General features: G+C 46.0%; 1 protein-coding gene across 11 annotated transcripts in view; it reads left to right on the forward strand.

The window, feature by feature from the left end:
- Nucleotides 1–12,466, forward strand: part of ppfia2 (PTPRF interacting protein alpha 2) — a 134,278-nt gene that overhangs the window by 98,937 nt on the left and 22,875 nt on the right. For 9 of the 11 annotated variants that reach the window (XM_023838641.2, XM_023838640.2, XM_072709951.1 and 6 more), the window contains 8 exons: nucleotides 2,532–2,642; nucleotides 5,762–5,983; nucleotides 7,159–7,305; nucleotides 8,960–9,094; nucleotides 10,817–10,900; nucleotides 11,017–11,148; nucleotides 11,709–11,771; nucleotides 11,959–12,050. In XM_023838641.2, coding sequence (XP_023694409.2) covers nucleotides 2,532–2,642; nucleotides 5,762–5,983; nucleotides 7,159–7,305; nucleotides 8,960–9,094; nucleotides 10,817–10,900; nucleotides 11,017–11,148; nucleotides 11,709–11,771; nucleotides 11,959–12,050 — 986 coding nt within the window. Of the gene's footprint in view, nucleotides 1–2,531; nucleotides 2,643–5,761; nucleotides 5,984–7,158; nucleotides 7,306–8,959; nucleotides 9,095–10,286; nucleotides 10,374–10,816; nucleotides 10,901–11,016; nucleotides 11,149–11,708; nucleotides 11,772–11,958; nucleotides 12,051–12,466 lie in introns of all 11 variants that reach the window. The other 2 variants (XM_072709981.1, XM_072709960.1) reach the window with 2 other exon arrangements.

Consider the following 12,466-nt stretch of genomic DNA (forward strand, 5'->3'; position numbering starts at 1 on the left):
TGTGACCTGACACAAGTGAACTTCCCCCCACGTATAAGGGACGTGAAGATTGACCACTGGCACCAGGACACCGCAGACCCCAGGGGGCGCATGGACACCAGAGCATCCTGTCTCAGGCGGGTTCCCTGGCAGCGTGTGAACCTGCTCTTTACCCCATCCTGGTCGTTGTGTATCAGGCTCTACCGACCTCTTTCAATCCTAAGCCACACTTCAATGGTTTTTCTTGTTCCTGCTGCTAACTATGTATTTCAGCAATACATAGAATTAAAAAATGGAAATCTACAGGAAGCGGTTTATTTATTTTTTTTGCTTATTTTCAGCTTTTTACGCATTTGAAAACTGTTATGTGCAATATATAATGGCAGTCAGTGTGCCTCCGAAAAAGTACATATTAAAATTTTACTTTAAAAAATTTAATACGCTTCTTGCAGTATTTTGTATTTTTACATTTTTAAATCTATTTATTTATTTAGAGTTCTGGATTATAGCTGAGACCTGGTCCCTGGGTTCCTTGCAGATTTTTGGTTGTGAACCACTGCATGTCAAAGTGAGCAATTAATTTAAAGGCCTTTCAGATACCGGAAGAGCTACATCTAGCAAATCCGGGAAGCCTTTGAGCAGCTCTTACGCCCGCATGTGGTCTTTTGCCATTTTGCTAAAAGACTTTGCTATAAGTTATAAGAACAGTTTTCAGACTTGCACTAACATACACATATTCCACACTCCCCAAGCTCATCTAGCAGTTGCCGTCATGCATTTCGACCAGAAGGGTAAGATTCCACCTGCAGTAGATGTTTTGAAAAGCAACCGATGACCAAGCTATTTTGAAAGCAGCAGTGTACTGCTTTCAAGAATACACTGTGATGCTGCTGAAGATGTTCATTTTTAAGGGACAGCAGCTGTTTTGAGATTGTTGATCTTCACTGCTTCTGCCCACATCATGTCTGCTGCCAGCTTCTGAGACTGAAGCAGAGTTGATGCTGTTAAAGAGAGTAACAGGAACCGCAGTTGAATGGGAATGTCCGAGTTTGGAACCCCCGGGGACAGTGTTCATGTCACAGTGGTGACTTGTTTGGAGCACTGATTGATTCTGGATGGAGATCAGCGCTTAGCCTCTTACTGTTAAACGGTGTCCACAGCAGGGAATGGAGCAAAGGCCTTTGTGGGTTTGTCTGTGATTGTTATATTACTTCATTAGAATCCAGGATGTTTTATTTATTGCAATATGAATTCAGCTCATTCTAAGGCTGGCACACACAATGCACCCAGCAATTATAAACGTGCTGTAATGAATAATAATCCTGGCTATGGAAATTAAGAGGAGTATTGAGAATTGCGGATTTTATTATGAGGGGTTTTCCACCAGCATTCATTCATTGCAAAACAATGTAGCGCCAGGTGTTTCAATTATTGAGAGGGCAGAGTATACAAAATTAAACTACCCTCAACAATGGTGAGAGTCTAGCCAGTGGTCAGAAAGCAGGAAGCATTCTGTACTATGAAGGAAGGGTTTTTGGTGTTGATTTTGACAAAGACACCAACAGGAACAACTTATACTGTTATTCTTCACTATTTTCTTACTTTCTTGTCTTTGTAACTATGCATGAGAGATTGGAAGAGTGAAAACCTTACATTATGCATGCCTGCTTTATTCTCTGGTTGACAAAATGTCTGTATTGAGAATGAGCAGTGAAATTGTTTTCTAGGTAATCAAAGTAAACATACCATTTCAGGGTTGTTGAGTTGATTTGGCTTTGAAGGTTTGGTTTTGAATCTTTAGTGTGAGGATCAAATAACTGAATAAAATAACTTAAAGGCACATGTTTACCTCAGTGGACAGTCGGCGACAAGCTGGATTCGCACGGTAACCTTTCAGCTCTGATGGATAATTATGACTCATCCAACCAAACCAGGACTACAGGACATCAACTACCCCTGTGTGGTTTATCATGTCTCTACATGCCACATTAAGGATTCTCTTAAAAGGAATGTACGAGGGTATGGCAAAAGAAAATATTTAGAAGTGCATGGGGAGATTTATAAGATCTGTGCTTTGGGATCACTGCCACTGCTGAAAGCTGTTTCTGCAGATTTGTGCTGACCGTTGTCGTCTGCAGTGCACCCAAACATGACCTGTTTGCTTCATTTTCCTGCTGTTCAAAGGGATGAGGTCGACCGAATTATTATGCGAGGATGGCTGGATATCTATATTCTATTAATTACAATAATGATGATGTACGACAGTTAGCACAGTGTGCAAAGTTTACAGTGAAAGTACAGCAAAACTCACAATTAAGAAGAACCTGGGGGCCATAGTTCCAAAAACTGAACAAAGGCTGGAACGTTATTATGCATGTGGGGATTTGTTGATACACTGCTGAGTCATTTTTCGAGGAGACCATAAGCTATTTCTTATATTGAAGTCAGAATGCTTGCTCAAAAGTACGCTATTTTTCCTGATCATTTAAAAAAAAAAAATTGTCACGGATTGTGAACTCCTCCATTGTTGACTGCCATCATATATCCCCTAGATTGTAGCCTTGAGGGAGCAGAATGCCCATATCCAGAGGAAGGTAGCTTCAGGGGAAGGAGCAGACGACCTGTTGGATGGCACGGACACCAGTCTTAAGGTCCATGGCAAGGTGGGGGTTCGCCGTCATTCAGAGCACTGTCAGGCAGCCCATAACACAGAGACTCGCTGTCATTCAAAGCACTGTCAGGCAGCCCGTAACACAGGGGCTCGCCGTCATTCAGAGCACTGTCAGGCAGCCCGTAACACAGGGGCTCGCCGTCATTCAGAACACTGTCAGGCAGCCCGTAACACAGGGGCTCGCCGTCATTCAGAGCACTGTCAGGCAGCCCGTAACACAGGGGCTCGCCGTCATTCAGAACACTGTCAGGCAGCCCGTAACACAGGGGCTCGCCGTCATTCAGAGCACTGTCAGGCAGCCCGTAACACAGGGGCTCGCCGTCATTCGGAGCACTGTCAGGCAGCCCGTAACACAGGGGCTCGCCGTCATTCGGAGCACTGTCAGGCAGCCCGTAACACAGGGGCTCGCCGTCATTCGGAGCACTGTCAGGCAGCCCGTAACACAGGGGCTCGCCGTCATTCGGAGCACTGTCAGGCAGCCCGTAACACAGGGGCTCGCCGTCATTCGGAGCACTGTCAGGCAGCCCGTAACACAGGGGCTCGCCGTCATTCGGAGCACTGTCAGGCAGCCCGTAACACAGGGGCTCGCCGTCATTCGGAGCACTGTCAGGCAGCCCATAACACAGGGTGTGTGTGTGTGTGTGTGTGTATATTTATATATATAGGTATATATAAATACATCTGAATAGTTATATCTGTGTATATAATCGCACTTGTAATTGAAAGATTGCAGGTTCGAATCCCCGACCAGCAAGGCACCACTGAGGTACCCTGAGCAAGGTACCGCCCCCGAGCACTGCTCCCCGGGCGCTGAATTAGCTGCCCCCTGCTATGTCACATTGACACATATGGGTTAAATGCAGAGGACACATTTCGTTGTTGTGCACTGTGTGCTGTGGTGTGTCAACAAGGACCACTGATCACTAAATTATAATTATAATGCAGTATGAAGGTATCTATAATGCATTATAATGACTGCTTTAAGAAAAGTGTTACCAGAGTTGGTATCTTTTCATATGGTGCACAGAATCTCTGCATTAGGAGGGTGCTATTCATCTCCTGTCTGGCTAGCAGACTGTTTGGTTGTACATTTTTGCAGGATGGTTATACTCAGCAGGCTACTTCGTGGGACAGGGGTACACTGGGTGCCTAGACCAGCAGCTCTCCACTGTCATGAGCCAGCTTATTTGGACAGGAGTATGTCACAAATGTTATCACTAGATGGCTGCTGTAAAGATACCCAAACTCTGTCTTTGAGGGCTGTACAGTCAACCAGCTCCTGGAATTGCTGGATGGTTTCTCAGAAGGTAGAGAGTGACCTGACAAGAGTAAACCAGCAGTGACCCTGGGAATTCCTGTGCTTTACCATTTTCTGTACCTACTAAAAAAGACACATCTCTCCCTCATATCATTGCAGTGGCACTCGAAACTTTAGCTGCTATTGGCTGAGGTAATAAAAGCCATCATCCAGTCACGTTCTGCCTTGCGTTTCTGTTCAACATGCAGAATCAAGTAACATATAACCATGGTCAGATGGATATGTTGTCACTCCTGTACTTCAGGAGTGTCCTTCATGCTCTGTGCAGATGTGGGCGATCATTTTAAGCCAGTTTTGAAGAAAATCTACCTAGATTGTAGCGATACATTACAAATTAATGGAGAAGTTCACCTTTTAAAAAAAAAAAGTCTATTATCGGCCTGAGTGTATTAAAGTCTGAGTGAATTGTGTGTAGCCCAATTTAGCACGTCCTGTTCCTGAGCTCGATGAATCATTGATCAGAGGCAGTACAGAGAGGGCTAATTAGATTCATCACTGCAGATGGATGATTGCGGACGGGCAGCTGGCCCTGATCCACGCGGTCTTGTGTACTTCGCCGACCACATTGGCACGGTTTCAGAGTGCTGCCTATCATACCTGAAACATCAAAGCTTGAGATTGAAACCAGCATGGCTTGTGTGCGTTACCGTTTATGCCGGTCGATCACACAAAACAGGCATAAATACGGACTTGTGGTCATGTGGTTCGCACACTACCACACCTTACCTGTGATGCCTTTCACATAGTATTGGAGTAGGACACGCAAAATTCTTTTTAAACACTTATTAAAACTCATCTACTATGTGTGCTCATAGTCAATTAAACTTCAGGGTTCTGCATCTCTTCATGTTATGGAGGTTGGCTGTCAGAATCAAATCTGAGTTTGATAAGTGAGTGTTTATACACAATTTTCACTTAATTTTGGGGGAAGGAGGCCTGTCTCTTTCTAAGCATCCATCCAGACCCCTGAATATTTGACTCACACTTATAAACATGTCTGCTTATTGCTTTTCACCAGACTAATATTCTGTGTTTAAGAGGAGTATTGCCGCTCTGTGAATTCTAGTTATGCGTTTTTCTACGCTTTGGCCTTGTGCCCATTATCTGTCTGCCAGAAGCTGTCAGATGGGCACGACTATATTTGTGAAGTGCAATCCCAGGCCCACAGCTGTAAATCCCACATGCACTGTGCACGGGAAGCCCAGGTGAGCAGAAGCCCGTAGTCGCCTCAGCAGAGCCACGTCATTAGCTGCCATGTCGAGCCAATCGCTCACTGCCGAGGTGGTCTGTGGCACTTCCTGTCACTCTGGCATTATTCTCACCTGATGTATTCTGCGACTGAGGTGAGACCTTGCCTCTCCATTGAAATATGCATCCTGAAGGGCACGGTTACATGTCAGTGAGAGTAACGAGGCACCTTGCCCAAGGTCAGTCATAAGCGAACTAAGAGGCTGCTTAGGGCCTACCGGTGTTGTGATTGGGATTAGGGTTTTTTCCATGGAAATGAATGGAAGGTCCCCATTTAGATAGCTACACCAGTGTGTGTATGTGTGTGTGTGTGAGGGGGTGTTGCATAGATCACATTTGGGGACCAAATTGTCCCCAAAGTGTAGTAAAACCTGAAATTTCCCTACTTTTGGGGACATCTTTTGAAGTTTTCAAAGCCTTTTGCTCAGATAAACTGTAGGGTTACAGGTTAGTGAAGGTTCCTCGAATGTGCTCCCAGATGATTGAACACCACCGCTCTGTGTCAGGCTCAGTGACCGGGTTTCTGTGTCCCCCTACCCCCACAGCGTCTCTCCAACGGCTCCCTGGAGTCAGTCGACGAGGCCAGCCAGGTGGTGGAGCTGCAGGAGCTGCTGGAGAAGCAGAACTTTGAACTGGCCCAGATGAAGGAGCGCATGTCCTCGCTGTCGTCTCGCGTTTCGGAGGTGGAGCAGGAGCTGGAGACAGCCCGCAAGGACCTCATCAAGTCCGAGGAGATGAACAGCAAGTACCAGAGGGACATCAAAGAGGTGGGCTCCGGGGGGGGGGGGGGGGGGGTTCAGCCTTATAGAAGGTGCTGGAAGGTCGGCGCATTGACAGGAGAAAAATGTACAAATGTACAAACTGGCCCTAAATGCTTCATCATTTCTCCATCCAGAAATGTGCCATCTAAATATTATTTAATGACAATAAAGGATATTTAATTATTTCAAAAACTGCACTGAAATGATCCATTGAAATGCAATGGCTTTTCAGCAATTTGACCAGAAATATTAGTCAATTCCACCCTCAGTTTTCTCATAGAAGCCCCACTAAACTAGGTACCAAAATAAACCTTGAAAAGGCTTTTTCAGGAGGTTCAAAACAAAATCCTACAATCAAGAGCAGAACCTTACCGTGGAAATGAAAGTGACGTCCGCACTCGTCAGGTCAGGGTGTACCCCAATAGCCATATCTCAAAAACCGTTAAATATATTGACTTGAAATGTTTTTGTTGTGAAAATAAAACATTCTGAATTATTAAATCTAACCTGGGGCAATTTTCCATTTTTACCTGCTGGTACCTACTCACAGACATGCATAATGATGGGTTTGTGTTGCACCCTAGCAGGGAAAATTGAAGGTATTTGTGTGTGATTGAAGCTGATGGGCTGTCTGGGTCCTGAAGTAAGCAGTGAATGCTGTTGATCATGGCAGATTTAACCATGATCCTCAACTAGGGAACATGTTCCTGTGAAGCTCTGAGATTGTGTGGATGCGCTATCTGGCCTGTTAGGCATACTGACAGTTAATGCCAGTCCAATTTGTAGTAGCGTCCGTGAAACACAGAAGCCTTTGCAGCCGCCCGTGTCCGACCTCGTCCCCGTGTTTAAATAGCTATTGATCAGCAGCGATTATGTCGGTTCCAGCTCGCCAGTTACTCTGCTCATCTCTGTTGTTTTTTTCCACAGCTCAGTAATTAAAGTTGCTGATGCATCTCGCCTTCAGAAGCTGCAGAGTTCTGTTGTCGTTCTGAAAATATAGCTCATTGTAACACTGAATTAAGTGGGGAAGACCCACGCAAAGCCATTACATTCGGTGTATGGCAATGTGGTGGCCAACACTAGGTCAGTTTTTTTTACTGATTGAGCTGTTTGTTTTTGTTTCTGGATGTGATTGTGTGTGTGTGTGTGTGTGTGTGTGTGTGTGTGTGTGTATGTGCCAGGCCATGTGTCAGAAGGAAGACATGGAGGAGCGCATTGTGACCCTGGAGAAACGCTACCTGAGTGCCCAGAGAGAGTCCACCTCCCTGCACGACATCAGCGACAAGCTGGAGAACGAGCTGGCTAACAAGGAGGCCATCCTCAGACAGGTCTCGGGAACCTGGGAACAGCATGTCCCGTGTTTCCCAATCCGGTCCTCATCAGACAGTCCACATTTTTGCTCCCTCCCAGCTCCCTGCCAAACAGTCCACATTTTTGCTCCCTCCCAGCTCCCTGCCAAACAGTTCACATTTTTGCTCCCTCAAGCACACAGACTGTCTGCATGCCCCTGAGGAGCTGGTTGGGAAACACTTCCATACATCACACCCATGTGGTTCTCACCTCCTGGAAACAGGAAGCCCAATCTCTATGTCCTCGCAAATCCAGCCTTTCTTTATTCACACTGCAGACAGCCTGCAGTTTGAAAAACGTAACTTACTGCCCTGGTTAAAATAGCAGAGGGGGGTGCACCTGAATTCTGCTCGCCTATCGGGTGACTGGCAAACATCAAGAAGGTTTCGCCCCAATGATGTCACATCACCTCAGTTTGATGTAACTGGTTCTCATTCAGCCACGGCCCTTTCGACAGGAGCCGTGTGGGACGAGAAGTATGGTGACATCACAGCACAGCCAGAGCATGTGACGTGTGTGGCAATGTTGATTGGTTACCACTTCTACGGGGGTAAGAGGTGATCCCTGTATGGCCTGCTGTGCTTTAAGCAGTCAGACCATGAAGAGAGGCTGGGTCACCCTGGAATGGGAAATATGTGGGGAAACGTGCTTCTCCCTGATTGTATTGTACTCCAGCCAATGCACAGGGCTGGGTGGCAGGTCTGCCCTAGTTAACGACAGGCAGGCTGCAAGGGGAACACCGTACAACTTACAAAAAGACAATGCATTCAGATGCCGTGAGGTGAGAGTCCTGGGGTTTGGTTACATCTGTGTAGAAAGTAGCCAGCTGGAACTCAAGAGCATGGAACCTAGTATGTGTAGGAATGTTTTGATCCTGATGTTCCTTCATGACATTCACCTCAGCTTCTGTTGCAAGGCGGCGCAAACGAGAAATGCAGACCAATTTGCACGAACTCAGTTCACAATTCTAGCCCCTGCATGTCACCTGGGGTCCTCTTACCAGTATGTCTACAGACGTCTGACTGGACACTTATTTGTTATTTTTTTTTACATTGTGGATAAATTGTACAATTTAGCCAGGATACCAATTATCTGAGGTCTGGCCTTGGAAGAATCGGCACCAGAAAGGGTTTAATTGAGGCTTCTTAATTACCTCAAGTATACTGTGTGTTTGTGTGAGAGATTGGTGCGGGCTGAGTGACTGTCACCACTGATAAACATCAGGGTGACAATTATTCAGTTGCATAAATCAGTGGCCAGTCTCCCACCTGGAGAATTGCATCAGAGGCTTAAGTGCCAAACAAACAATGCATAATCCTGCACTGCAAAATGTTAGTGAAACTTTCCCTTTGAATTAAATGGGGCAGCTATTTCAAGAGGGCAGGCAAGCTGTAAAAATCATTAATCTGTAAGACCTATAGTATCAACTCCAGTAACATCAGAAAGTGGAAAGGGTTTATCACTGTAAGGGAAACTGGGACATAAAGGAGACTGGCTCATTCTTCTGTTCATTACGCTCATGCCAGTGCTGGCAGTAAGCGAAGCTATACAGTTATACTGAGAGTCTTTATAGGACGCCAACCCCCCCAAGCTGATTCTGGGTCCCTGTGCCCCCCGCCCCCATCCCTGCAGATGGAGGAGAAGAACCGGCAGCTGCAGGAGAGGCTGGAGCTGGCTGAGCAGAAGCTGCAGCAGACCATGAGGAAGGCGGAGACGCTGCCCGAGGTGGAGGCCGAGCTGGCCCAGAGGATAGCGGCCCTCACCAAGGTGGGCCCCGCCGGTGGGCCCCATCGGCCCTTCAGGGGCCGTCCGAAATGCTGGAGGTGTCTCTGCCCCACAGAAGATGCCTGTTTGCTTTCTGTCTCTGTAGGGCTGCAGTCTAACAGCCTACGACTCCACCTGCCCGGCTCCCTGAATCGTCTTTAGCTCAGCCAATAAGACTCCCTCTGGGCATTTTGTGGTGTAATCAGTCCGGCTGTTTTAATACGGCCCTCCGGAGCGGGAACCAAATTGCCCGGCTTAAATTTTTGTTCCACCATATTACTGATGTGTTGGTTCTGTGGTGGAACGTCACCACAAATAAATGAACAGGCCAACTGATACCCCATCTGCTTCTTAAACCTGCTTTTAGTTCCAAACCAACCTTACTAATACCCTCACTAGTGTGAAATTTTACCGTATCATCCCCCTTAGTCAAGCTAAATCACTAAGTCGTTTTAACATTTTAATCATTCCCTTGTGGCAATCCAGTTTTTTTTTTTTTTTATATGTGGTGATTTACTCGTCTCTGAGCATGGCTTGGTGGGCTGAGTTTAAAGTGAAAGTGCAGTTACCGTGGTTTTTTCTTTCCATTTGTGTTCTTATGGGATGCAGAAGACCAGAGGCTCATGCCTGCAGTGTTTTCTTGGCCAGTAAATACGTTTTTAACAGCCGTGTGCTGTAACACTCAAGGAAGGCAGGGTGGGTTCGTACCAGGATATTCTAAATGTCTGCCAGGGGATTTCAGACAACTAGATTACTGACTGTATCCATGCAAATTCAATTCATTAGTCGTGGCCAGAGAATCTGCTAAATGTAATGGCATTAAGGTACAACAGCATCTGTCAAGATATAAATTAATAGCTGTCTACTAAATGCCTGTTGGCACTTAATAAAAATAAAAAGTATTATGCGACTTTCTGGACTTGTGTAGAATGTTGCTCACTGGAATGTTGAACAGGCCGTTGTCTTTTCTCTCCTAAACTTTCATTTGCTGACTTATTTGCACTATCCTTCCAGCTAATTGAACATGACATTTTAGCGTACGTTCGATAGGCTTTGAGTGTTTCTTCGGGAACTGGCTCCGTTTGATACTGCCCGTGCCTGAACCCTCTGCTGTTATCCTGTGCTGTGACGCTGTTAATCTACCCGGAGGACTGACTGTTTGATTTGTCCCTCTCCTTTTCTTTCGGCCGGTTAGTCCGCCCCAAGCTCCTCTACCTCCCCCGATGATTATCAATATGTAATGGAAGCTAAACTGCAAGACATGAACTCCATACTTAGGAAGGTAGTTCCGCAGGTCTTTGCTCTCTTGCTCTCTCGCTCTCTCTCGCTCATTAGAATTCATCATCTTTCCTTTTTATTCCGTTGTAGCTGACCATTGCGCGGTTCTGGCTTAACGGGGCGCTCTTCTCCTTTCTGTGTTGGAGGACGGCAGGCCTATGTTGGAGCTGTGGGGACATTGCATGTCTCAAGTGGCTGGTTATCCCTGCTCATAGGTTCAGCCATAGTGTTTCTCTCTCTCTCTCTCTCTCTCTCTGTCATGAGTGGGCTGCTTTCCTTTTCTGCTTAGTTTGTAATTAGCTTTAGCGCAGCATAAAGTAGAGGCTTGGCTTACCTGTCTCATAGATGGCTATACACACATCACCCCCGCACTCGCTAAATGGACTGGCCCATCCCTCCCTGCCCCGCCCCACCCCGCCTCTCCCCTGTCATTCCTGTGCTTGACAGGCAGAGGAGCGTCACGGGAGCATCGAGGAGAGCATGCGGCACCTGGAGTGCCAACTGGAGGAGAAGAACCAGGAGCTGCAGAGAGTGAGTCACTCCGAGAGGACCCCGCCCCCATCAGCCAATAGGCTAGTCCCGATTTGCACCCGTCACGTGCCTTCATGCGTGAAATTCTGCCCCGTGGTCCCGCTGGACGGCTGCAGGCTCGCCAGAGGGAGAAGATGAACGAGGAGCACAACAAGCGCCTGTCGGACACCGTGGATCGGCTGCTGACGGAATCCAACGAGCGACTCCAGCTCCACCTCAAGGAGAGAATGGCGGCCTTAGAGGAGAAGGTGATGGGATGTGACCTCACAAGCGTTTCTCACGTCACATGACCACACGTGTCACTCCTGCTCCCAGAATCACCCTCACCACTCAAAATCGTGTTACGTCACTATTCTTGCTGCATTAAATTTATTGTATTTAGAGTACAATACAAAAGGCAATCAAAGCTGCTTGTATGGGGAGTAAATATATATTAAGTCATCTGTAGTTGAACATTAATAAATGATAACAACGTGACCTTCAGAAATTTACTGATACATGTTGGATGGCTAGAAGAACAACTCCTTAGTTCCCAAATCAGCCATTTCACCACCGGCTCACTTAAGTAACTTATTTAAATCATTTGATGAGGTATTGATTAGCCAGACATGCTATGCTAATGGTCAAGTCAACAAATGCTGCGGCGAGTTTATGAGCAGTTTTGAAATGGCTAAGCTAACAGTCCGACAGACGTACCATACTTTTGCATCAACATCCTTTAAGCATAATTTTCTGTTCGCAGTCAAACATTTGTGAACAGTATTACATATTTTTAGTGAAAAAAACACTTTTTATGTTTCCATTTCAGAATGTTTTAATACAGGATTCGGAAAACTACAGAAAACAGCTGGAAGATTCCCTCCATGAAAAAGTAGGTTTCTGAGGCATCTTGATAAAAGCATCAAACACATAATGTAGCTGATGGCTGCACTGAGTTAATGACGTGCTAATTTTTGACCATGTGTTGTTAAAGTAATTTATAGCTGCAAAAGTACCTGAAAATATGAAAATGAGGTTGAGGTGTGAATCCAAGCCTTTGTTTGGTTTATTTGCTATAGTCTCAGCTTGCGGAGGAGATGGAGAAGCTGAGATCGGAACTGGGTCAGTTCAGAATAAGGGCCGGATCGCTCACGGAACCGACCCTGTCACGGTATGGCAACCTGCAGCCAGAACCCATGGGTTTGGAGCTGCTTTCGGTAATGATTCCGTTTCCCCCTTAGAATGGAGGCAAGACAAAAGGGAGTCTCTACAACCCGCTGAAAATGTGCGCGTAAGATGGAGTTATTGATTTTAATCAGGTTACAGAGACAGGGCAAGTCATTCAAATATTTAAATATCTAAAGGCTGCAGCGAAATCGTCGTAGAAGCTCAGTATTGTGAGGTCTGACTTTGTACCATTAACAGGAAGCACATATTCATACTGTGATATCAACCATCTGTGAAATAACCTATTATTGGCTTGGCTTGTTGTCAGTACTAGCTATCCATCCATGTTTTGGCCAGCACTGAATTAAATGTAGATCAGTTAAATTCATAATTGCTGTCTATTAGTAAGTTCCAGTGTGA

The sequence above is a fragment of the Paramormyrops kingsleyae genome, chromosome 1 (assembly GCF_048594095.1).
Source record: "Paramormyrops kingsleyae isolate MSU_618 chromosome 1, PKINGS_0.4, whole genome shotgun sequence".
NCBI lineage: Eukaryota > Metazoa > Chordata > Actinopteri > Osteoglossiformes > Mormyridae > Paramormyrops > Paramormyrops kingsleyae.